The sequence below is a fragment of the Schistocerca nitens genome, chromosome 2, assembly GCF_023898315.1.
Source record: "Schistocerca nitens isolate TAMUIC-IGC-003100 chromosome 2, iqSchNite1.1, whole genome shotgun sequence".
Lineage (NCBI taxonomy): Eukaryota > Metazoa > Arthropoda > Insecta > Orthoptera > Acrididae > Schistocerca > Schistocerca nitens.
Window position 1 is genome coordinate 179,689,922 of NC_064615.1, and position 27,010 is coordinate 179,716,931.

A 27,010-nucleotide genomic window follows, 5' to 3' on the forward strand; every position below is an offset into this window, starting at 1 on the left:
TGAACACGCGATGTTTTAAAGATAAGTTTGAGAGAGAGAGAGATAGAGAGAGAGAGAGAGAGAGAGAGAGAGCGCCTATTTACTATGCAACACATGTCCGTGTGTGCAGGATGGACGTTTATCGTGGGAAGACAAGAGTTGTGTCAGACGAGCGACACCGACAAGTGTTTGCCGCTCGCGCCATAGAACCTGTATGGAGGATGCAAGGAGTAGCTACGAATTATTCCTTGGTGGTCAAATAACTGTAATTGTTATAGACAATTGAAAACATGATTTGTCTAGAGACTCTTACTTAATCTTGGTGGACTTGCTAGAAGACAGACCTGTTTTTTTTTTTTTAATTTCAGAGTGGTTCTAAAACCAATTAAGTGTGTTTCTAAAGCTCGAAGTATGAGTGAAATACAACAAGATGGAGACATTTATGTCTAAAAAGAGAATTTTATGGTATATAAAATACATCGTGAATTGCCTACTTATTTAACAAGGACAGCAATCCGACTTTACACGTCCTGTCGCTGAAATCATTAGAAAGTGGCGACCGACGTGATCAGGACTCGAAGAAAGAGGAACTTTGAAACGAAATCAAGATAAAAAGATATTGCGAGTTGCCTTAACAACCATTAGTAACAAGACAGGGAAACTGTTTATCAGAGTTGGATTCTGCATAAACAGTAAAAAGGGGGGTGAAAATTAATAAATACCATACAAGAAAATATGCAAGGAAAATCTCAACAGTTTAGACTAAGAAGAGTTACGACGAGGTCTATTTGACGACGAAGATCCAGTGTGGAGAGTAAGTAGCCCTCACACACACGCGGGAGCCTGCACCCCGTAACCAGCAAACGATGCCGATGACACCAGCAGCTGCTCACCGGTGCTGACTACAAATCCGTTGACCGACACCAATGCTGAGACCAACCTTTGATGCTGTCGGCGCCCATGCTGTTCACCAGCATTGATTCTACACCTGCTCATCCACGCAGCCTAAAACTCTACACTGAGTGAGTGAAAGAAAATTATTTGAGTGTGAAGTTAAGGATACTGTTCAAAACACACTGTTAGTATAGTTATTATACTCTGGTGTGAATTTTTTAATGATAACTCAATCTAAAAGTAAGAAAAATATGGATAATACTCGAAAAATTGGGGAAACATCAGAACCAGCCATGGCCAAGACAGTGACAAATGAAATGCCAGACTGGACTGAGGTAGAAAATTTAATTAAAGCACTAAGTCTTAAATTAGATAACCAAAGAACAGAGTCAGATGCTAAAATTGCAACTTTAAGTGAAAAATTAGATGCCCAAAGTAAAGAATTCACTGCTCAAAATACTTCTTTAAGAAAGGGGCTAAATACAACTCTAAAGGCTTGCAGTCTTAAATCAGATTCAGTGAATGCTCAATTAAATAATAAATTGGATGTTCAGAATGAGACTTCAGAAGATGAACAAAGTAAAGAATTTAGTCAGTTATGTGAAGGCATGGGAAATTTGAAGACTGAATTTGACGCTTAAACTACTAAAGTAGAAAATTTTAAAATAAATTTGAGAAAGGAGTTATCTGGTTCGTTAAGTAGTCAAGTAAACCAACTGTTCACTGACGTGAGTCAGACACAGAGTGACCAATTTCACAACTTAATAAAAAGTTATAATGTGATACTGAACATAAGTATAATAATGTAAATGCTGAACTTGGTGAAAAATTAGGATCATTTCAAAGTGTATGCAATGTTACATTCGATGCTGTATAGCACAGGCTGCACACCTTAAAAGAGTGTTTGGACACAGGATAAATTAATATCTATGGTCAAATCGTAAACTGCATGTATTAGTACATGAGTAGATAACGTGGAATGTGACTTTAAGGAGAAACTAGTCACTTCAGACTTAATAAATATAAGTAATCTGGATGAACAGGTAGAGGAAATAATTGATCGAAAAGTTTCCGCGAGGATAATCTCCAGAAACGTTTCAACTGTTGATTTTTCCAAACTTAATGATAATAGCAATGTTATAGACAACTTGTGCGAAGAATTCAAACTTGTCCATGACAGAGTAGAAAATAGAATAACTTTACTTAATGTTGCGTCTCCTAGTAAAGTGGTAATTTTTTTGTTGTGGGAGGCTTTCGCACAAAATTTAACCAGAAGTATTGGTCCGTAAGTGCTCAAGTGAGATTAATATCAGATCCATGGGATCCAGGCGGAATCATCGGTTCCCCCTAGGGACGTTAACGTTCTGTGTTAACGGGCGGTATGACAACTGTCGGGTCCCTAGTTGTTTTCGGTGTATCTTCTGTACTATTTTTCCTGCACCAAATTCCCTTCAAATCTTTAACTATTCTGTAATCTATTCTTGAATTCTTAAACTATCCTATAATTTTAGTACCTAGGAAACTAAATATGACTAAAAGATAATAGACTTAAGATAATCATGGATAAACAGTGATCTCTAAACATGAAATGCAACGAATAGTATATAGTATTAGTGGAAAACATAATATGATGGTACTATTCAAACAGAATTATATCTAGATGACATAAACTGAACATTTTATGTGTGTATAAAAATATAGTATAAGCTTAATGACTAAACAACTATTTTATTGTAGTGTATAATTTTCTATTTAGTATAGAATATTTCATACCTTTTATGAAATGTGATGTAGATGGGAGGGTTTGTATTGGTTTTGGGAGGGGTGGGTATTATAGATTAAAGCATGATTTACACTAACAAATAAGTCATGGCTAACAGAGAACACACAACACACCTTTCAAACAACCCTCACAAACAAGTGTAACTGATTCTTCACCATTTGTCGTTCCATAGGGGTTGCTAAAGATTTTCTTTGGGGACTTCAAAGGTGAAGGTGAGAATGTCCATTCTGTAGGAGATGTTTAACACCATACCTCCTCCAGCTTCTCACTCAAGTACTGGCAAAGAAGGGATCCTGGGGTAGGGGGGTGGGAGCGGTTTCCTGTCTTTGGGGCTATCTTCTTTCACTTCTTCAATCTTACCAACCATTTCTACTTTTCCCTTCCTTACTTTTCTCATTTGAGTACCTATCTATCTTTCCCTCTTTCCATATTCAACTACTTCTATTACAGAAGTCCTTCTCATTTTCTGTGGTTTCCAATAACCTACAATTTATTTTATATAAGTAGACTGAAGAATCAGGCTACACAAACACACTTACACTTACACACAAAAAATACGATTACACAAACAATGTTCTTACAAATCAAAAGGGGAGAACCGGCAAGCGTTGTAGGGGGAAAGGAATGTGTATATTGGGAAAGGATGCACACATTACACATTACACATTGCCTATGTGCATAAGTATAGAAGAACTATGCTTATTTTACATTGAGTATACCTAAGTAGGAAACATGAGTAATTAAGGAGAGCATAAGCCAGAGAGGAAGGGTTTGTGATAATTGTTAAGGAAGGTCAGTCTGACAAATATTTTGACGACTGGTAGGACAGTGGTAATCTTATAACACAAGTAAACACATTTTGTATGAATAGTGTATAGAGGCAGAGTATATATAAAGAGTATAAAAGCTGAAAAGTAGAGGAGGACTCTAGGATACTAAATGAAGTATTAAAAAGCGAGTGTGAAATAGATTTTGCAATTTTACCGGAGGATATTTAGTTATAGAGTACATAAAGATGTATATTCGGGTAATGAACCTAGAGGCCTACTCATAAAGGATAAGGAGGGTGCACCCAGCATTTATTGGATACAAAGGGCAGATAGGCACACCTAAGAAAGGCTGACCTATACTGTGCAGACAGGGGCACCAAGAAGGGGATTGACCAGTACCATAGGAGAATAGAAATTTAAATGGGCATACCTACTAAAATGGAAGGAGGAAGGGCACTCATAGGCTCAATCCACGTGTAAGGTATAGATGCTGATCTGAGGGGAAAAGGACAGTATCGTGACAGAAGTCACACATTTTGTAGCAATTATTCTGGTAAGTTCAAATTCTATATTTCACTAGCATTATTGTGTTTTCTGAGTGTCAATAGGAACACTGTCATTTTGCCCAGAGTTCCTCCAGATTACTATAAGTAATGAGGCCATTCCGTACTAAAGAGGTAGTACAGAGAATCAGAATAAAGGATGAAATATTCAAGGGTCCATGACACCTGGAATTTACGATTGGAAAAAGAGCAGAAAATAAAAATTTTGGTCCTCTCATTTGTTAGATATTGAAAGAGGTAATTTCAACATGGACTGAAAGGTTCACGTTTTATAACTGTAGTAGAATGGAAAAAAGTAATGACCAAGCAATAAGAACAAGAGTATTTACGATTACTAATAGAAAAAGATGTATTGTTGAAAAATGAAGTATTATCCTATGAGATGTAGATGTACATGATAATTATGTATAAAATATCGCATGTTCGATCTAAGGGGGGGGGGGGGGGGGGAGGAGAGATATGCAGTGATTTGAGAATTTCCATGTAATTTCTGGAACCACTCGACCTCCTGCCGCCCTGAACACGCAATGTTTTAAAGACAAGTGTGTGTGTGTGTGTGTGTGTGTGTGTGTGTGTGTGTGTGTGAGAGAGAGAGAGAGAGAGAGAGAGAGAGAGAGAGAGCCTATTTACTGAGCAAAACATGTCTGTGTGTGCAGGATGGACGTTTATCTTGGGAAGACAAGAGTTGCGTCAGACAAGCGACGCCGACAAGTGTTTGCCGCTCGCGCCATAGAACCTGTATGGAGGATGCAAGGAGTAACTCGTATTATTCCTTGGCGGTCAAATAACTGTAATTGTTATAGACAATTGAAACATGATTTGTCTGGAGACTCTTACTTAATCTTGGTGTTAGACTTGCTAGAAGCGAGATCTGATTTTGAATTTCTGGGGCTGAACCACACAATAACCCTGGGTTCGGTGTGGGGCGGTGGAGGGGCGAAGTGAACTGCGGTAGTCGTCGTGGGGTTGCAGACCCCTGCGGCTGCGGCGGGGACGGCGCCTCTCCATCGTTTCTAGGTCCCCGGTTAACATAACATAACATAACCTTGAGTCAATGTTACAATTCAAGACTTATTTCTTTTTACATCTTTATTGCCATGCAATGAACCCAGTAGAGGATGTCAATGAAAAAATTCATAGCCCTCATGTAAGTGTTGCTGATCTGGAAAAAATATATGAGGGCTTGATTTGTATATTGAATGGAAGGCGTGATAGTTTTGAATACTTTTGGGAATTGTGTTTAAAAGAAAAATCTTCACAAGTTGATCCATCGCTTCCTTGGAATCAAAGTATACCAAAGAAGTATGAAAACAACGAAGCCAGCTCACCACACACTTTCCAAACCCTAAAGGAATACTACAAAGCTATTTACATTGAAGTTTGTGAAATGGTGCAATGTTGCATTACTGAGCGGTTTGCTTCAACTGGACTCATACAGGTCATTGCAGTTGAACAAGAGTGCTTGTTCAACTGCACAGAGGTGAAACAAATTTGGAAAAATCAACTGAGTTTTTAAAAAATGACCTAGACATTGAGAGACTGCGAGAGACTGCGCTTACACTTGAATATGTTAGCCAATATCACTAATAAAAAATAACTGGTCTTAAAAACGTGTAATGTAAGAAAGTACATTACACTAGAGCCTGCAGTTGGAGAAATGTTATGTGAAGTAGTGAAGTGCATTAAGCTTCTCCAAGTAGTTCCAACCACAACAGCAACAGCAGAAAGGTCATTTAGTGCCCTTAGATGTCTGAAGTCATATCTCTGATCAACAATGGGACACAAGCAATTGAACAACTTGGCTGTTCTTCATGCCTACCGCAACGTTTTGGATGAATTGGATATCCGATCAGTCATCAATGGCTTCATATTCAGTAATCCAGTCAGACAGTTGACATTTGCACCTTTCTAAAGACACTCTGGCCCTAATAATGGCATTTAGAGCAATATTACAAATCTTTATAAAATAGATAATTAAATGCATACATAATGTTAAATCTTCAGTTTCGAAATATTAGTACTAGTTTAGTACTGTATTACTATAGTACTGTATTATTTATTTTCAAATACTTATATGTTTTTAGGGTGTAAGACCCAATTAAAACCAGCTATTTACATACTTTTTGACTGAAAGTATTAGGCATACTGTATTAACTTTATTAACTGTATTAAAGCATTAACTTTGAGATATTGTTTTTGTTTAATGAACACTGAGACTTATTCAAAGTAAGCTTAAATTAGCAATTTCACTTATTAGTCAAAGTCCTATTAATGTGCGACAGTGATATTTTATGTTTTATTCTTTTAATGACGGTCTAAGATTTATTTAAATATATTGTCAGTCTTTTCAGAGCTATATATTCGCTGCTTTGTAATAGTCTATAAGCATTATTAACACAGTAAACTAAATTAGCTTTTTACAAAAATACCATGCATGTTTATGTTTTGTTACTTTTTTTCAAAGCCAAAAAAATGTGTCAGGCTTGTTGAGTTTCCCAGAGTATCGAGTTATCGAGAGTCCAGTTTTCAGGGTTCTAATTGTGATCATATGACTCGAAGATGCTTACAAAAACTTTAAAACTCACTATTTTTCATCTAAAATTTAGAAACTTTCCCGGGGCAAGGCCCCAAAGTATTCCCCCCCCCCCCCATATTTTTTTTTAAGTCGGCATCGCTGCTTACATAAGAACATAATTTGAAATATGTAGGTACTGTCCCTGTAGATACTGGCGCTACAGAACAATGCTGAAGATTAGGTGGGAAGATCACATAATTAATGAGCAGGTACTGAACAGAATTAGAAAGAAGAGGAATTTGTGGCACAACTTGACTAGAAGAAAGGATCATTTGGTAGGACACGTTCTGAGGAATCAAGGGATCACTAATTTAGTGTTGGAGGGAAGTGTAGAGGGTAAAAATCATATAGGTAGACCAAGAGATGAATACATTTAGCACATTCAGAATGATATAGGTTGCAGTAGTTATTCGGAGATATAGAGGCTTGCACAGGATAGAGCAGCAAGGAGAGCTGCATCAAACCAGTCTCTGGACTGAAGACCACAACAACAACAACAGACACTGCCCATATATGTTCATGAACATTTTCAAAGTGGATGTTATGGTTAGAAATATAACATCATTATTTTTTAATCATGTATAACCTATTAAACTAAGAGGAAAGGCAACAGCCCACTTACAGGTGATTGATATGAGATGCAGACACACACTTTTCCTTCAGTGACTGGACTATCTGCAGATGGTGTAGAGCTGGTATCAGATGGTCATGCGACTCTCCACAGCAATGGAGTGGGGTGTATGTGTAAGTAAGTTGTAAGGAATCAGTGCAGTAAGATGGTTCGATGCTGACACATAACAGAGCCACAGAAAGGCGCTACCGTATTTGCACCACACCATGAATTAACTTCTCTGATTTGTTGGAATATCAATGTGGACTGTCCAACTTGTCAACAAAGAATAATATACTGATCACATCCATGTAACATGGCATAAGAAGAGATGTAATAAAAAGATCGTATCCAAAAGGGACCAAAGACAAGTGTTACACCTTCTCAAAGACAATCAATTTCAAACTTGATGGAAATTGGTGGTGTCAGTGAATGCATGTCCATCTCAACCGGTTTACAAGCAAATATTGAAATATTGCAAAGAGAACTACACGCAGTGTACATCTGGTGTCAATTACGTTGCAAAAGGCCACTGCTCATACAGGCACATAAACCTGTATGTCTTTAATGGGTCAAATAACACAGAAACTTGACTGTAACCGACTAGAAGCATATAGTGTGGTGTGATGAATTATGAATTTGTCCCTTATCAAATGATACAAGGTGTCGGGTGTGCTGATGGCCCAAAGAAGCAGTCAACCTGCATTGTGGAGGGGGTAGTTTGGGCCAGAGATGGTTTTATGATATTTTGGACTGTTTTTCATACCAAGACCTGGGTTCACTCACACAAGTTACCATGAACACGAACCATATTCATGGTAACCAAGTGTTACACTGTTTTCAACATTCTATGATGAGTATGCTGTGGATGCTCCCATCTTTCAAGGTGACAACAGTTGAGTTTATAGGGCTGCATGGCATATCTTCATGGTTCGATGAGTACTCTTGTAGCCTGTAACACTCTGACTCGCCCACTAAATCACCTTATCTTACTCCCACAGAAAAAATCTGCAACTGTTTGGAACAGCGAGTGAAATGTAACAATCAACATCCCTGTTTATTATTATTCATGTGACTTAAATGATCATTTTATATTTCCACTTAAAGACTTCAGATATAAATGTTTAAGTATATATAAAAAATACAAAATGCAAAGAAACAAACATACAAAAATTTTATACTGAATATCCAGGTCTCTTAACCAGTTCTCCAATATTAGTATCACTAAATGCAGTTCACTGAGATCGTTAAAGAATTTTGTAATAAACTTTCATCAACCACATGCTGCATAGTTTGCACAGCAACCCCACAGTTGCACTTTGAGGAATCCTCGAACTCTCCCTGCAACAAACAGGAACTATGCCTTTAACACCCTGTATGGAATTGATTCACAGCTGCCCATGCCAGTTCTGCAGGATATAATCATCAATGAGTGGCTTTAGCTGGATATGGCATATTTGAAGGAACTTTCAGATTCTCTTCCTCACCAAACTGATGTCATTATCAAGGCTAGAGTGATGATACACAGAGTTATTGTCTTGTCCTCTGGGGGTGACTTATTTTTGTCTGGTGTGTTTATCTTATAGAATGACATACTAGTTACAATGCCATTACTCCACAATTTGTAACTGTGGAATCCACAAACAAAGTTATAGAATGCTGTGACAGTTTGTCCTCTGAGGAAGTATGCAGGACCATCCAGCCACTTCACTGATAACACACTCTCTACATATAATCACACCATTCATTGCCTGGTAATTATGATCCATATGTTGTATTTTTCACTATCCAATTCTTTGTACATACTGTAAAACTGACACCTTTTAGATATCACATTTAATACCAGTCACAATTATTCAACAGCACAACTCACATCTGTAATTTCATAGATACTACGAAAATGTTTTATTTTATGAATGTATTTAAATTAGCATAACATTACTAAAATTGAGAATAATTATGCAAAATCCAAGGTGAGCACTCTTGAACAGTCATCAAGATTCAATATAGAGATGATAAATGCGCAGCTGCATATCCATATTTGCTTTCTCACTTTATTACTCAGAATTTTACTTTTAAAATAAAGTATTTAATCCATTACAATGACCATTCCCACTGAGATACCCATAAAACACAACAGAATAAAATACAAGCGAATTGCACTTGCAGGTCATTTGAAGGTAAGGTGAATGATTGATTTTTTTTATAGATTGGTAGTTTACTTGGAAATAAAAGTCTATTCCCACTGAAACAGCAATTAAATAGAAACATAAGTGGGATGACTTCAAAACTGCAATTGCAACTTGTACACAAAGAAACTCTCCTTGAAATACAGTGATTTAACACACTGGTTCCTACTCAGCAGTAGAATGTGAAGAGCAACAGAAATGCACGAGTTTCCATAGGAGCCTAACAATCATCTAAACTATAAAGGTAGCCATCACACGAACTACTAGTTACAGTGGTCAAACAAGTCAAACAACTAGTTATAAATGAGAAATCCAGAAATAAATTGCTACTGTTTATATGCAGATCACCTGGGTTTATCAAGAAAAGTTAAGATTGATTGCATTATGTACAATAGCACAATATTAAAGTTTTTTTCACACTTTCTACATGAAAGTCCACAGAATAATTTTCAATGATACTTGAATTGTAAGCTATGTGACACGTTACAATGACAGTATAAAACATAAGTATGTGTAAAGTAAAATATTTGTTTTGTCTTTTAACTTTATATTCTTTGCAAAATGTACTCCTAATGTACTTTACATTTCAAAATGATCATACTTTGAAGTGTACATTTCGAATATCACAAATATTAAAACCATAAAAATCTAACAGTACCTTTAAGCCACTAAGAATATGCCGGAGAGCTCTCATGAAGTTACTGAAGGATATCCTTTTCTCAGATGCAAATTTTCGCAGCAGTGCTTTCAAATTGTTCTTCTGGAAATCATCTTTCAACTGTTCCTTCGAGAGGTACGCTATCAGTTCCTGAAGAATACCTAATAATAATAATAATAATAATAATAATAATAATAAAACATCATCATCTAGTAAAAGTATAATGGCTGTCCAGTAATTCAGTCACAAATAAAGCAAAAAAAAAATTTCTTATTTAGAAGCACAATAATTAAATATGATCAATCCTAGTTCCTGAAAATACTGAGTGTTAATGATCATTTAAGTATGTGATGAATAGAAAGTACTAGATAGAAATTTTTTCCATTTTCTGTGTAGTGCTATTTTCTGTGCTCTCTCTCCTGTCTGTCTTTCCTCAATTGTTTCCAGTTTCTCACTTTTGTTTAAGTTATGAAAGGAACGTGAGCCATTCAGATCCTTCCCTCCATCTCCAGTTTTTCTGAACTATGCAGATGGGTGTTATTCTTGCAACACATCCTGTGCTCCCATATCCTTTTTGTGCTCAATTTCTGTTAAACCAGTGTACCCACACACTCCACCCAAGAGTTTCCCCTTCCACTGTTCCGTCACCTCCTCCCTATTCACGTATCTCCTACATTGCGCTCCGCTCCCCACCTGCTCTGGCACCATGCATCACATGTCTAGCCTGTGTACCTGCAACCCCTCCCTTCCACATTCCTAGCCAGCAAACCAGCTGTCTCCCTCTGAGCCACTTGCTATCCATCCCCACCCCCTCATCCTGCCTCCTGCCTCTCGGCTCCCCCTACTCATCCCACCAGATACAACTGTGAGAAGGATTTATTTTGAAAGCTAGCACATTTTCTCTCTCTCTTGTGTGTGCCTGTCGATTTCTTGATGCTGCCCTATTTGGTGAGTGGACTCCTTTACTCCTAAATTATGAACATTGCTAAGGCTACACAAGTGAAGTCAAAGACTGCCTTGGAAAAGAAATCTTACACATGATAACACTGAATCCAAAATAAATTTTGAGCATAGCAATGTGAAACTGAATGAAGCCTATATATATTTTTCACCAATGTAAAAAAAAAAAATTATAATTTTAATTTCAATTGACGTTAGTGATGGAGTAGTAGCCAGGATGGAAAAGAATGGTGGATTAAATCAGCTGTGATTTTTTAATAATCCATCACACCATTTCATAAATCACGAGTGATTTAAATTTGAATACTGTAGGAAAAGACAGATTGCTACTTTCCATAAAGAAGACATGACAAGTTGCAGATGGCACAATTAAAAGACAATTACATAAAGCTTTCCACTACAATCTTCATCATTAAAAGAGAGACAAACACCATTCACACACACACAAGCAAGCACACCTCATGCACACACAATGGCCAACTCCAGTGTCTCGGACTGGAATGCAACTATCGTGTGGGATGCAAGCAGCAATCGGGATGGGGTGAGGAAGAGGAAGGAATAGTTGTGTATGGTGGTGAGAGAGATGAATGCTGCTTGGTGAAGCATGCAGGGACTATAATATCAACAGGTGCAGCGTCAGAAAGTTCTGAGGTAGGGAGGTTGAGAAAAAAGGAGCAAAAATGGAGAGGAGCAGGGAATGACAGACAGAGGTGTTGGCACATGGCTGCAAATAAACAGGGTGGGAGATGAGAATGGGGAGGACATGATAGGGCAGGGGGGTGGAAACTGTTGGGTGAAGGGTGTGGGGACAGTATGTTACAGTATGTTACTGCAGGTTTGGGCCGGGATAATTGTGGGAGCAGAAAATGTATTGTATGGATAACTCCCATCTGCACAGTTCAGAAAAGCTTGTGGTGGAGGGGAGACTCCAGATGGCTCTGGTAGTGTAGTTGTCACTGATATCAAGTGCGTTACATTCAGCTGCATTTGTGTCACAGAGTGGTCTACTTTGCTCTTGGCCACAGTTTGGCAGTGGCCTTTCATCCTGGTGGACAGCTGGTTGGTAGTCATACCAATATAATAAGCATGCAATGATTACAGCAGAGCTGGTAAATGAAATGGCTGCTTTCACAGATGGCTCAGTCCCTGATGGGGTAGGATATACCTGTGACAGGGCTGGAGTGGGAAGAGCGGGGTGGGTGGATTGGGCAGATTTTACACCTGGCTCTTGCATGGAGATATGATCCTTGGGGGCAAGGGTTTGGGATTGGTAGTGGCTTAGGGATGGACTAGGATGTTGTGGAGGTTGGTTGGGCAACAGAACACCACTTTGAGAGGGGTGGCATGGATCTCGGGTAGGATGTCCCTCATTTCAGGGCATGATGATAGGTCATCAAAGCCTTGGCGAAGGATGTGGTTCAGTTATTCCAGTCTGGGTGGAAATGGGTGATGAATGCCACACTCCTTTGTGGCTTGTTCTTGGAGATGGTGGGAAGATTGAGGGTATGAGGTGAAATGGAACGGGAGATCTGTTTGCAGACTAGGTCTGGGGGAAAGTGACCGTCTGTGAAGGCCTTGGTAAGACCCTCAGTAGATTGAGCAAAGGAGTTTTTGTCACTGCACATATGCAATCTCCAGGTGGCCAGGCAGTATGGGAGGGATTTACTGTGTTGAACGGATGAGAGCTGTCAAAATGGAGGTACCGTTGGTGATTTGTGAGATAAATGTGAACAGAGGTGAGTGGCAAGTTGGGTTGAGAAGGACTGTGTGAAATGGATGGAAGAGAAGGTGTTGCGGCTGCAAAGGAATGAAGACAGGGTGTCTTAGCCCTGAATCCAGATCATGAAGATATTATCAATAAACCTGAACCAGACTGGGGGTTTGGTGTTTTGAGAGGCTACGAAGGTCTTCTCTGGATGGCCCACAAAAACAGTGATATAGGAGTGTTCCATGCGGGTGCCCATGGCTGTGCCACAAATTTGTTTAAATACCTTCCCTTCAAATGGGAAGTAATTGCAGGTTAGGATGAAGTTAGTGAGGTATATGAGGAAAGAGGTAGTGATTTTGGAGTCTGAAGGATGTTGGGGAAGGAAGTGTTCAGTAACATTAAGACCATGGGCAAGAGGGATGTTGGTGTATAGGCAGATGGCATCAACAGTGACAAGGAATCCAGTAGGTAAAGGGATGTGTGTGTTGGAGAGTCAGTGAATGAAATGGTTGGTGTCTTTGAATTGTTAGGCTAGATTACAGACAACTGATTGGAGGTGTTGGTCTATGAGGGTAAAATTCTTTCAGTGGGGGCACAATAACCAGCCACAATGGGGCAGCCTGGCTTGTCGGGTTTGTGGATTTTGGGGAGCATACAGTGGGTGGGAGTGCGGAGTGTCATAAGGGTGAGGAGGAAAATGGATTCAGGGGAGATGTTTTGGGAAGGGCCTAAGGCTTTAAGCAGGGATTGGAGTTTGTGTTGGACTTCTGGGATGGGATCACTTTGGCAGAGTTTATAGGTGGAGGAGTCAGATAACTGGCAGAGGCCTTCTGGCAGGTAGACACTGCAGTTCATGGCAATGACAGAGCCTTTGTCTGCAGGTAGGATGATTAGGTCAGGATTTGTTTTGAGATTGTGTGTAGCTGTTCTTTCTTCTACTGAAAGGCTGGTGTTCTGAGGGAGGGTTCTTGGGAAGGATGGTGAGGCTAAGTTGGAGGTAAGGAATTCCTGGAAGGTGACCAACGAATGGTTTGGTGGAAGGGGGGGGGGGAGGAGGATCATAGTTGGATCGTGATATGAACCAGAAGAGGGAGGGTTCTATGTTGGAATTAGGGTGGTTTTGGTTGCAGGATTGGTGCTTCCATTGCAGAGATCGGGAGAAGGAGAGAAGGTGTTTGACAAGTCCAGCATGGTTATATTTGGGTGTAGGACTAAATGTGAGGCCTTTGGATGCGACTGAAACTTCTGTAGAGCTGAGGATTTTGGTGGAAAGGTTAACAACAGTGTTACAGGAATGTTTTTGCTCAGGATTTAGTGGAAACTTGGTAGGGAATTTTGGGGGTGTGGCAAGTTGGAAAGGTCAGCTAGGCAGGGTTTAGCTGCTATGAGGGAGGGGACAAGGAGGAATATTGTGGGTACATAGGTGTTTGATAGTGGTGACCCGAGGTGGCAGTAGGAAGTCAGCAGGTTAAATAACTTATGGAGGCAATGTTTGAAATGTTCTTCCAGGTGCTGGAGAGCACATGTAGATATATGGAGTATGGATTGCTGGTTAGTAGTATCCTGTGGAGGGAGCAGAGGTGGTTCTGGGATGCCTGTGCCATGGAGATATGTTTTTGTAGTACGAGGTTTGTGAGGGCCAGGGATTGGTGGAATCTGAAAAGGTGTAGGTCACTGTGAAAGGAGGGGTGGATCCAGGGACAGGAATCTTTACAGTTAGTCCATCTGAGGGGATTCTATCGTTTAGGCAGCATCTGAGAAACAAGATATGGGACAGGGTTTTAGCAATTCAAATTTCGATAGTCATGCATAAATTTGAGTCCTGTCCCTCCTGCACTTGTCTCACGCACGTACCTAGCCTGCAAAAAATCTGCGGCTTATTTAAAGCACACATTGTAAGAGCCAACAGATTGCCGGAACATCTTGCTAGTCTTTTTGACATGTACATTGACCATTGTGTATACAGTATAAAGAACTGATCCACATTTACTGCTCACATTAGGGATACACAACTGAGTGATGTATAATCCTTATTTATTTTTACTTGTAATTCACATAGCCTCCTGTAAGTGACCATCAAATTGCTACTCCATATGTTTTAATTAATGTTTCAAACATCGAATCAAGGTAATCCTGAGATGAGAGTCACCAAAGAATAAGTGAAAACAAATGTGATTACTAAATGTGAAAGACCAAAAAAGGCAAGTTTTCATTACAAATGGTGTAAGGCACTACTGCAATAACTATTTTGGGTTTAGCTTTTATGTGAAAGATGCAATGAAGGAAGAGTAAGTAAATTTTGACAGAGGAATGAAAATGCAAGAGCAACACAAACCAATGCCAAGGTTCACATACAATGTAGACACTCGGAATCAAGGTAAGGAAGACTTAAAGAGAGTAAAGTTTATTCTATTTTGAGCATCAGTAGTATGTTAATTATTTTATGAGTAGCTATCGTAGCTTGTTCACCTTCCAGCACTCAAGCAAATCAGAGGATTTTTCAAGCACTGACTTTGAGCTGCCTGTGAAAATTGCAAGAATATACAGAGAACATCTTTTACTGACCTAGAGCTGCCTGTGAAAATTGCAAGAATATATAAAGAACATCTTTTACAGCATGTGGTAACATTTTTGTTACAGTTTAAACTTGTGTGCTGTAGCAGAACATGAAAATGGAAACCTTGTTTTTGCAAGCAGTACACTTCCAATGTTATCAACACGCACCTCACAGGATGACAACTTGTTGCTTTCAATAAAATTCTTCTGGGTATGTGGCAACATTGTCAATGTATAAGATTTCTCCAATGTTTCAGGAAGAAGTTTCTCTGGGACAAAATAAATATCAGAGAGTTTGACTTAACTATAGTTTTGGCATTATTACCGAGATCACACATGTTACTCTATGTGGAGTACATGATACAAATGGCATTTTCTGATAATTTGAAACGGTATGCTGGATGAAATACAAGGCAGGCAGGAAATAAGTGACAAGTTGAAACTTTGGGTTGGTCCATGAGGCACAAAAATGTTAATGCAAGAACATTGTCAGTACAGACTACTACATAATTTCCATTAGATCTAGGAGAAGTCCGATTGAGAAATGACAGAAAACAGACTCATAACTTGATTTTCACAGGTATCATTTTGCGTGACTACTTATCACAGTTTACTTTCTTACAGAATATTTCACAACATGTGCCTTCAGTACACTGTGACTCTGTGATACAGAGCAGTAAGTACACCATGTGATCAAAAGTATCGGGACAACCCCAAAAGCATACATTTTTGATATTAGGTGCATTGTGCTGCCACCTGCTGCCAGGTACTCCATATCAGTGATCTCAGTAGTCATTAGACATCGTGAGAGAGTAGAATTGGGTGCTCTGTGAAATTAATGGACATCGGACATGGTCAGGTGATTGGGTGTCACTTGTGTTACACATCTGTACACAAGATTTCCACACTTTTAAACATCCCTAGGTCCACTGTTTCTGATGTGATAGTGAAGTGGAAATGTGAAGGGACACATACAGCATAAAAGTGTACAGGTCAACCTCATCTGTTGACTGACAGAGACTGCCGACAGTTGAAGAGGGTCGTAATGTGTAATAGACAGACATCTATACAGACCATCACACAGGAATTCCAAACTGCATCAGGATACACTGTAAGTAATATGGCCAACTAGGTGGGAGGTGAGAAAACTTGGATTTCATGGTTGAGCAGCTGCTCATAAGCCACACATCACGCCGGTAAATGCCAAACGACGCGTCTCCTGATGTAAGGAGCACAAACATTGCACGATTCAACAGTGAAAAAGCATTGTGTGGAGTGACAAATCATGGTACACAATGTGGTGATCCGATTGCAGGAAGTGGGTATGACGAATGCCAGGTGAAAGTCATCTGCCAACGTGTGTAGTGCCAACAGTAAAATTCAGAGGTGGTATTGTTATGGTGTGGTTGTGTTTTTCATGGAGGCAACTTGCACCCCTTGTTGTTTTGCATGGCACTATCACAGCCCAGGCCTACATTGATGTTGTAAGCACCTTCTTGCTTCCCACTGTTGAAGAGCAATTCGGGGATGGCAACTGCATCTTTCAACATGATCAAGCACCTGTTCATAATGCACAGCCTGTGGTGAAGTGGTTGCACGACAATAACATCCCTGTGATGGCCTGGCCTGCACAAGAGTCCTGACCTGAATCCTATAGAACACCTTTGGGATGTTTTGGAACGCCGCCTTCATGCCAGCCAGGCCTCACTGACCAATATCGTTCCTCTCCTCAGTGCAGCACTCCAAGGAGAATGGGCTGCCATTCCCCAAGAAACCTTCCAGCACCTGACTGAATGCATGCCTGCGTGAGTGGAAGATGATATCAAGGCTAAGGGTGGGTGAACACCATATTGAATTCCAGCATTACTGATGGAGGGCGCCATGAACTTTTAAGTCATTTTCAGCCAGGTTTCCAGATACTTTTGATCACATAGGGTATCTGATGTTCTCGCAATTGCAGACCAACTGAGAGTATCAGAGGGACCAGTGACATTGATTATCAATGCACACGTTCTTTCACAGGTTTTATCTACTATTATAATAATTGTATTTGCTATTAAAGGACTCAGACCAAAATAAAACTGAGTCTAGGTTTGTCCATGATGCTCCGTATATGCCAGAAGTAGGTTACACAAAAGATGTTCCTTAATCATAGGCAGTACATTCAACAGAACAAATTTGCATGAATGATTTGTAACCAGGTTTTCTTTCTTTCTTTCTTTCTTTCTTTTTCTTTAAATCTGGAGATTTTTTGATGACGACAGTTTTTGCATCCTCTATGCTATAGGTGCCCTTCTTGCCCATAATACATCATTCACAATGGACATCAGGTAAGGTTTATTCTGTGGTGCAAGCTGTTGCAACACTTCCAAATGGATGTCACTGGGTATGGTCAATTCAGCTTTCTTTAACTTGAGTAAAACTTCTTCATATGCAAGATTCAAATGGTTCTGAGCACTATAGGACTTAACATCTGAGGTCATCAGTCCACTAGAACCTAGAACTACTTACACCTAACTAACCTAAGGACATCACAAACATCCATGCCCAAGGCAGGATTTGAACCTGCGACCGTAGCAGTCACGCGGTTCCGGACTGAAGCGCCTAGAACTGCTCGGCCACAGCAGCCGGCTCCATATGCAAGGGGTAAAATGACAATTCCTTGTTTAAAGTTTCTGTCTTTTGTCTTTGTTCTTATTTAACTAACAGTGAGTTGTCATCACATAAGGGTTGATGCATTGAGTACTCCGCGGCATACAGACCCACTACAATCCTAGTGTTATTTCTTAGATGTCTGCTGCAGTCTTACTTGTTAAGTCTTATATCTCCACTGGACATTGATACAGAGGTCAGGGATTAACATGTGAGTCACCAGTCTACACATTAGCACAGTGGAGCAAACAGCAGACAAAGCCCTCCTCTGGGCTGGCAGCAGTGGTATATACTCCGACTGGTCTCTTACCATAAGGGCTACACACAGAAGATATTTCTGCATTTAAAAAAGGTCAAAGTAGGAAGCACACAACTTCCACCATTACACATTAGTGAAAGATATTGCTAAGAACTCAAGAAAGTTCTAGTCCTACATAAAGTCGCTAAGTGAGTCAAAGGCTTCTATTCATTTGCTCATCGAACAGTCTGGTGTAGCAATAGAAGACAGCAAAGGGAAAGCTGAAGTTCTAAACCTTGTGTTTAAAAAAGTCATTTACACAGGAGGATCATATTGACTGATTGACTGTCACACACTCCTGATGGACTACACAGAAATGGACATCCCTGGTATTGAGAAGTAACTGGAAAAAGCTGGAAACAAAGAAGTACTGATCTGGATGGAATCCCAATTCAACTTTACAGAGAATACTCTTCAGCACTGATCACTCAAATACCTCACATTTATTGTGAATCCATCGCCCAGTGCAAAGTCCCAAACAACTGGAAAGTATAAGAACGGACCTCTAAAACTGCTGACCAATATCCTTAATGTTGGTTTGCTGTAGAATTCACTATCATATTCTAAGTTTCCATATAATAAATTTCCTTGAAACACAAAAGCTTCTGTCCACAAATCAGCACAGATTGAGAAAGCACTGCTCATGAGAAACTCAGTTTCCCTTTTCTACACGATATCCTCCTGTGAACCATGGATGGAGTTCCAACAGGTATATTTCATATGCCTAGATTTCCATAAAGCATTTAACACAGTACCTCACCATAGACTCTAGAGAGAATCCAGGCATAAGGAATAGGTTCTCAGACATTCAAATGAGTTGAAGAATTTCTGAGTAACAGAACCTAGTACACTGAACTGGATGGCGTGCAATCACAAGAGTAAAGATAACATCAGGAGGGCCCCAGGGAAGTGTGTTTGCTATGTGAGGTAACGAGCGAGTTGTGGTGCCCTGGAAATATTCTACGTTCGGAGTTGGCGGACCGCATTGGGGCCTCTCAGCAGGTCGCGGCCCGGCAGCAACCACATGGTGCCGAATGTTAGCTTAGCAAGAGGGGCAGCCCCAGTGCATGGTCCAGCCGTGTGGGTGGGAATTCCATGGTGACACTGTGTCGATGAAGGAGACACGCTGGGAGTGCCAAAGATGGAGGACTTTGTGAAATATTAATGGCGGACATTTCACAGTTCATATAGAAATTAATAGTAGCCAGATGAATCATGATACCTCAAAAAGAAACATGTACATTAGCATTATTTGCACGGCGATTCTGATGGTGAAATCATATTTTCAATATCTTTATTAGTTTAAAGTTTAGTATCTGACTGTAAATTATACAAGTAACATCCAGCAACGAATTTCCAAAATCTAAATGGCTCATCCGATTTTGTCGATTGACACGTCTTTAGAAAGCTATTAGTGTAAACCTAAATTGGTATGAATTACAGGCATATAACTTGAATGGTACAAGAGTTATTGGAGGTCAAAGTTGCCAATTACTATTAATCGCATCAGGCCATAAGTACTCCACAGTTACACGAAAATATGGTAGCAGCATGCTTATAAATATATTTATTCGTCTCTGTCTTTGTTTATATACGATATATACTATTCACGAATAAATTGCTTGAATATTTACTGTGTTTTAGAAAGCACAGAGACATTAGGCTACTGGCCTACCTTTTGTTCTATTCCTTTGATATACGTTTATTTAATTTGTTTATGTATCTACTAATGTGCGTTAAGAGTATTTTTATGGTCCAGCCGTAGAAATATTTATTTAATTTCAAGTTATTTAAATGTAAATCCAGTATTTCGAATGTGTTTCATTATGTTTGTGTGGATGTGTTGGCTTGAAGACATAGCGCGAGCACTCCAGCCAATCGAAGCGCTCATGAATGGGGAGACTGGATGGAAGTGGGAGAAGAGTTCTGAGCAGGACAACAGGACACAGGGAGTCCGGGACAGTACGGCGCGAGGGATGCACGGTCGCGGGAAAGACTTCGAGAGTGGAGCAGTTTGCGCTTGGTAGCAGGAGAGAGAAATACTTCGGAGTGCCAACTTGTGCTCTTATGTGATTTCTGTGGCTTCTGCAGTATATCTCGCAAGCTATGTTGTTGTTCATAACTTATTATGTGAAGTAGAAATCTATTGTTTCCCTGTTATTCAACTTATATTTTATTTAATTGCTGGACCATCGACACCAATAAGTGTTTTGCAGTAATAAAGGGTATTCTTAAAGGTATTTCCGCTATCGTTCTCATCATTTAAAGTTGTTAAAATAGTACTTGCAGAATTTATTTAATTGCAATCTTCCGTTTATAAATGTCTATATTATGTTCAAAATTCGCAACTGCCGAGTGATAGGAACCTTCGACCATTCGATTCATGTGTATATTCAAATTGTATACTGTACACTCAGCAGTATATGGCTTGTAATGTGGCATCTACGTATCCCAGCCCCCTAGACAACAAAACCAGCCAAAACTTTGAAAATTTCAACTCTGAGTCAGAGCGTACATAGTTGAGGGCCACCACAACATTTCATTTCATTATTTGGAAAGCCTGTAGCTGATGATGCAATTGTGTACAGTAAAGTTTCATCATCAAGTAACTGTAGAGTGATACAAGGCAACTTAGACAGGACTCCTCTTTGGTGTGATGAATGGCAGCTTCCTCTAAATGTAGGAAATGTACGCCAATGACATGCATGGAAGAAATACTCATGGAATGTTTGAATACAGTGTCAGTGGTGTTGCTGCTCAACTCTGTCATGCCATTTTAATATCTAGGCATAACATTGCAAAGTGATATGAAGTAGGACAAGTACTTAAAGTCAGATTCAGGGAAGGCAGATAGTGGACTCTGGTTTATTGAGAGAATTCTACGAAACTGTAGGTCATCTATAAAGGAGACTACATGCAGAACACTTGTGTAACTCATTCTTGGATACTGTTTGACCATCTAAGTTTCTCACCAGGTAAATTTAAAGGAAAACATCGAAGCCACTCAGAGGTGTGCTACTAAATTTATTGCCAGTGGATTTGATCAATGTGTGGGTGTTACGGAAATGTGCTGCTAAATTTATTGCCAGTGGGTTTGATCAATGTGTGGGTGTTACGGAAATGTTCCATGAACTCAAATAGGAAATCCTGGAGGGAAGACAATGTTCTTTTTGGAAAATATCACTGAGAAAGTTTAGAGAACCAGCATTTGCAACCGACTGCACAACAATTCTACTGCAACCATTGTGTACCTTGCTTAGGGGCCACAAAGACAAGACAAGAGAAATTACTGTTCGTACAGAGGCATGTACACAGTTGTTTCTCCCTTGTTCCATTTGCGACTGGTACAGAAAAGGGGACGACAAGTAATGGTACAAGGTACTCTCTGCTATACACCATTTGGTGGCTTGTGGGGTATAGATGTAGATAGTAAAATGTTTTCTTCTGATCTTGCTGTCATGAACACATCATGGACATAAAATTTTCTTCTGATTAATGAGTGGATAGCAAAAGGAAGTGTGTTTATCATCACTGTCAATAGGATTTCCTTATTCTTCGTATAATGAGCAGATTGTGTTAGAAAAGGACTGTGGAAGCTCATGACAAACTGGGAGTAATTGGTTTTGTTAATGACACTAAAGAAGTATACATAGAACTTGTATTTTGTGACTGTGAAGTAGTAACACTGACCATAATTTCACAAGGATCTGTAATACTCTAGTTACAGCAGTTCATATTAGTACTGTGCAGGTAGAAGAAGTAGAAGAAGAATGGGTAGCTTTGAGAGTACGAAATAGTGAAGGTAGCAGAGGATCAAGTAGGTAAAAAGACGAGGGCTAATAGAAATCCTTGGGTAACAGAAGAGATATTGAGTTTAATTGATGAAAGGAGAAAATATAAAAATGCAGTAAATGAAGCAGGCAAAAAGGAATACAAATGTCTCAAAAATGAGATCGACAGGAAATGCAAAATGGCTAAGCAGGGATGGCTAGAGGACAAATGTAAGGATGTAAAGGCTTATCTCACTAGCGGTAAGATAGATACTGCCTACAGGAAAATTAAAGAGACCTTTGGAGAAAAGAGAACCACTTGCATGAATATCAAGAGCCCCTATGGAAACCAAGTTCTAAGCAAAGAAGGGAAAGCAAAAAGGTGGAAGGAGTATATAGAGGGTCTATACAAGATGTATGAGACAGGCCAAATACCCTCAGACTTCAAGAAGAATGTAATAATTCCAATCCCAAAGAAAGCAGGTGTTGACAGATGTGAAAATTACCAAACTATCAGTTTAATAAGCCACTGCCGCAAAATACTAACACAAATTCTTTACAAACAGATAGAAAAACTGGTAGAAGTCGATCTCGAGGAAGATCAGTTTGGATTCCGCAGAAATGTTGGAACACGAGAGGCAGTACTGACACTATGACTTATCTTAGAAAATAGATTAAGGAAAGGCAAAACCTATGTTTCTAGCATTTGTAGACTTAGAGAAAGCTTTTGACAATGTTGACTGGAATACTCTCTTTCAAATTCTGAAGGTGGCAGGGGTAAAATACAGGGAGCAAAAGGCTATTTACAATTTATACAGAAACCAGATGGCAGTTATAAGAGTCAAGGGACATGAAAGGGAAGCAGTGGTTGGGAAGGGAGTGAGACAGGGTTGTAGCCTCTCCCCAATGTTATTCAATCTGTATATTGAGCAAGCAGTAAAGGAAACAAAAGAAAAATTCGGAGTAGGAATTAAAATCCATGGAGAAGAAATAAAAACTTTGAGGTTCGCCAATGACATTGTAATTCTGTCAGAGACAGCAAAGGACCTGGAAGAGCAGCTGAACGGAATTGACATGGTCTTGAAAGGAGGATATAAGATGAACATCAACAAAAGCAAAACGAGGATAATGGAATGTAGTCGAATTAAGTCGGGTGATGCTGAGGGAATTAGATTAGGAAATGAGACACTTAAAGTAGTAAAGGAGTTTTGCTATTTGGGGAGCAAAATAACTGATGATGGTCGAAGTAGAGAGGATATAAAATGTAGACTGGCAATGGCGAGGAAAGGATTTCTGAAGAAGAGAAATTTGTTAACATCGAGTATAGATTTAAGTGTCAGGAAGTCGTTTCTGAAAGTATTTGTATGGAGTGTAGCCATGTATGGAAGTGAAACATGGACGATAAATAGCTTAGACAAGAAGAGAACAGAAGCTTTCGAAATGTGGTGCTACAGAAGAATGCTGAAGATTAGATGGGTACATCACATAACTAATGAGGAGGTATTGAATAGAATTGGAGATAAGAGAAATTTGTGGTACAACTTGACTAGAAGAAGGGATCAGTTGGTAGGGCATATTTTGAGGCATCAAGGGATCACCAATTTAGTATTGGAGGGCAGCGTGGAGGGTAAAAAGAGACCAAGAGATGAATACACTAAACAGATTCAGAAGGATGTAGGTTGCAGTAGGTAATGGGAGATGAAGAACCTTGCACAGGATAGAGTAGCATGGAGAGCTGCATCAAACCAGTCTCTGGACTGAAGACCACAACAACAACAACAACAATTGTGCAGGTGTTATTTACAATGCAGTATACTATCCAAAAATCCTTCCATTAATGCAACTCTTCCACTTGCCTTCCCTACTACAGATTTCTCTTTTCAGTAATTCATCCATGATCGAAGCAGTCTATGTATGACACGTCGCCAAGATCTGGTATGTTGCGTTACAGTGTAACATTTTTGTTGTAAATATGAGGGTAGTCAATTATTAGCAGCAAAGTAGTTACAAAATTTTATTGTAATCAAATAGGAAACTTCCAAGAACATAATTTTTCGACATAGTCTCCTTGTGTTTCAACGCACTGAAGTTCTCTTACAGGACGGTTCTCGGTTGAGCTGTGAGCTAGGAATGCACCACTTCTCACTTCTTCATCTGAGGCAAATTAATGCCTGTTTGAGTGGACCAAACAAGTGATAGTCAGAAGGCGCAAGGTCGGGACTATATGGAGGATGATCCAGTACTTCAAATTTGAGTTTCTGGTGCGTTTCAGCAGTGTGGGTGGCAGTATGCAGACGGGCATTGTCGTGCAACAGCACAACCTTTGACAGCAACCCTCGGTGTTTGCTTCTAATTGCAGGCTTTAGCCTGGCAGTAAGCATCTCACTGTAACGTACACTGTTTATTGTTGTACCCCTTTCCCCATAATGTTCCAGTATGGGACCTTGTGCATCCCAAAAAACCGTAAGCATCAGTTTTCCTGCAGATGGTTGGGTCTTTAACTTTTTCTTGCATGGTGAATTTGGATGTTTCCATTCCATACTCTGCCGTTTACTCTCCGGCTCATAATCATGGATTCATGTTTCGTCATCCGTAATGATCCTAAGATGTTGTCCCCTTCATTACCATAGTGATCCAAATGTTTTTAGCAGATGTCCAAGCGCATTTGTATATGCAACTGTGCGAGTTGTTTTGGGACCCATCTTGCACAAACTTTATGAAACCCAAGTCTGATGTGGGTGATTTCGTAGGCAGAACCGTGACTAATTTGCAGACGATGTGCCACTTTGTCAATAGTTAATTGTTTGTCTAAGAGAGTCATTTCACGTGAATGTTCAATGATTTCTTCATTTGTGGATGTAAACAGTCGACCGGTTCCTTCATTGTGCCTAACACTTGTGCGACCATTTCAAAATTTTTCAATCCCTTCGTAGACACTCTGTCATGGCAAAACACTTTTCTCATACTGTACCGAAAGTTTTCGATGAATTTCGGCCCCTGATACGCCTTCCGACCACAAAAAATGGATCACTGAACGTCGTCGTTCTTTGGTGCAAATAGACAGCGGAGCAGCCGTGATTAACAGCACAGCAGCAATAACAAAACTAACCCAACAGTTTAAAAATTGCAAAGATATAACAACAAATAAACAAAGCGTGTGTCGTCAATATAAAACGACAGTACTACCACATAAACAAAAATATAACTAAATTGCAAACAATAACTGACTTACCCTCGTAGTTGTTTTAACAGCAATCCATAGCTTAAAATGTGCCAAGATGAGTGTATTCAAATTTTTAAGCACAACACAAAGATAGCAGAACCCAGTATGTTGTCCTCAACAGCAAATATTCACGAGAGGCAAGAGTGTCTTCAGGAGTCTTCAGGAGTGCTTCAGGGAAGTGTGATAAGACCACTCTTATTATCATTCTATATAGATAAATATGACAGTTAGGATGAGCAGCAATCTGTGGACGTTTGCTGATGATGCTGTAGTGTATGGGACAATATCATCATAGAATGATTGTAGGAGGATACAGGATGACAGGCAAAATTTCCAGTTGGGCTGATGAATGGAAGCTTGCATTATATGTAAAAAACTAAGTTAACAGAGATGAGTAGGAAAAAATATTCCATAATGTCTGAATAAGCATTAGTAGTATATTTGACACAGTACTAGTAGGATGTGTGACAGCTGTGTACGGACGCAGGAGGAGCTGGCCACTGTTCGCGAACAGCTGAGTGTGTTGATGGCCGCGGTCACCAGCTTCAGGCTGCTGCCTCGGAGTGTAGCGGCAGTGGGGAATCTGGTGCGTCGCATGGTACACCCCAGGTGTTACACACTTCACCCACTGTCCCTGCTGTCGAGACATCTTCGCGGGTACCGGGCGCGATTGGACCACCCTCTCCCCAAGGGGAGTGGCGGGTTCAGCGGCGTTCGCGGCGCACGACGTGGAGGGTAAATGTGGAGGCTGGCCGTGTGGCATCGTCCGCTCTGCCTGTGAGTGGACATGTGGCTGCTCCTTCAGCAAGGTCTGAGCAGGCACACGGGGGGAGGGGTTTATTAGTTATTGGGAGCTCCAACGTTAGGCAGGTGATGGAGCCCCTTAGGGAAATAGCGGAAATGTCGGGGAAGAAGGCCAGTGTTCACTCTGTCTGCTTGCCGGGGGGTCTCATCTGAGATGTGGAGGAGGCCCCGCTGGCGGCGATAGAGAGCACTGGGTGCACCCGACTGCAAATTGTTGTTCATATCGGCACCAATGACTCCTACCGTCTGGGCTCAGAGGTCATCCTCAGTTCGTACAGGCGGTTGGCAGAATTGGTGAAGGCAGAAAGCCTCGCTCGCAGGGTGGAATCAGAGCTAACTATTTGTAGTATCGTTCCCAGAACCGATCACGGTCCTCTGGTTTGGAGCCGAGTGAAAGGCTTAAACCAGAGGCTCAGACGATTCTGCGGAGATCTGGGGTGCAAATTTCTCGACCTCCGCTATCGGGTGGAGAAATGTAGGGTCCCCCTGAATAGGACAGGCGTGCACTACACGCCGGAAGCGGCTACAAGGATAGCGGAGTACATGTGGAGTGCACATGGGGTTTTTTTAGGTTAAAGAATTCCCTCCCTAGGCCCGACAAGACGCCTCCCGAGATGCGGCAAGGTAGGAGTAGGCAAAATGCAACAGGGAATAACAATATTAATGTGCTAATAGTAAACTGCAGGAGCATCTATAGAAAGGTCCCAGAACTGCTCTCATTAATAAACGATCACAACGCCCATATAGTACTAGGGACAGAAAGTTGGCTGAAACCAAACGTAAACAGTAATGAAATCCTAAACTCAGATTGGAATGTATACTGCAGAGACAGGCTGGACAGTGAAGGGGGAGGCGTGTTTATAGTGATAAGAAGTGCAATAGTATCGAAGGAAACTGACGGAGATCCGAAATGTGAAATGATTTGGGTGAAGGTCACGGTTAAAGCAGGCTCAGACATGGTAATTGGATGTCTCTATAGGCCCCCCGGCTCAGCAGCTGAGCACCTGAAGGATAATTT

At 40.3% G+C, this 27,010-nt stretch overlaps 2 protein-coding genes across 13 annotated transcripts in view; one reads left to right on the top strand and one right to left on the bottom strand.

Moving 5' to 3' along the window:
• Positions 1-27,010, top strand: part of LOC126235854 (cryptochrome-1-like) — a 460,492-nt gene that overhangs the window by 263,147 nt on the left and 170,335 nt on the right. The window lies entirely within an intron of this gene.
• The window catches only part of LOC126235855 (probable glutamate--tRNA ligase, mitochondrial), a 353,293-nt gene that overhangs the window by 1,484 nt on the left and 324,799 nt on the right, over positions 1-27,010 (bottom strand). For 6 of the 7 annotated variants that reach the window (XM_049944732.1, XM_049944733.1, XM_049944731.1 and 3 more), the window contains exon 8: positions 10,022-10,182. The exons of the other annotated variant lie outside the window; for it this stretch is intronic. In XM_049944732.1, coding sequence (XP_049800689.1) covers positions 10,022-10,182 — 161 coding nt within the window. The remainder of the gene's footprint in view (positions 1-10,021; positions 10,183-27,010) is intronic. 7 annotated transcript variants of the gene reach the window in all.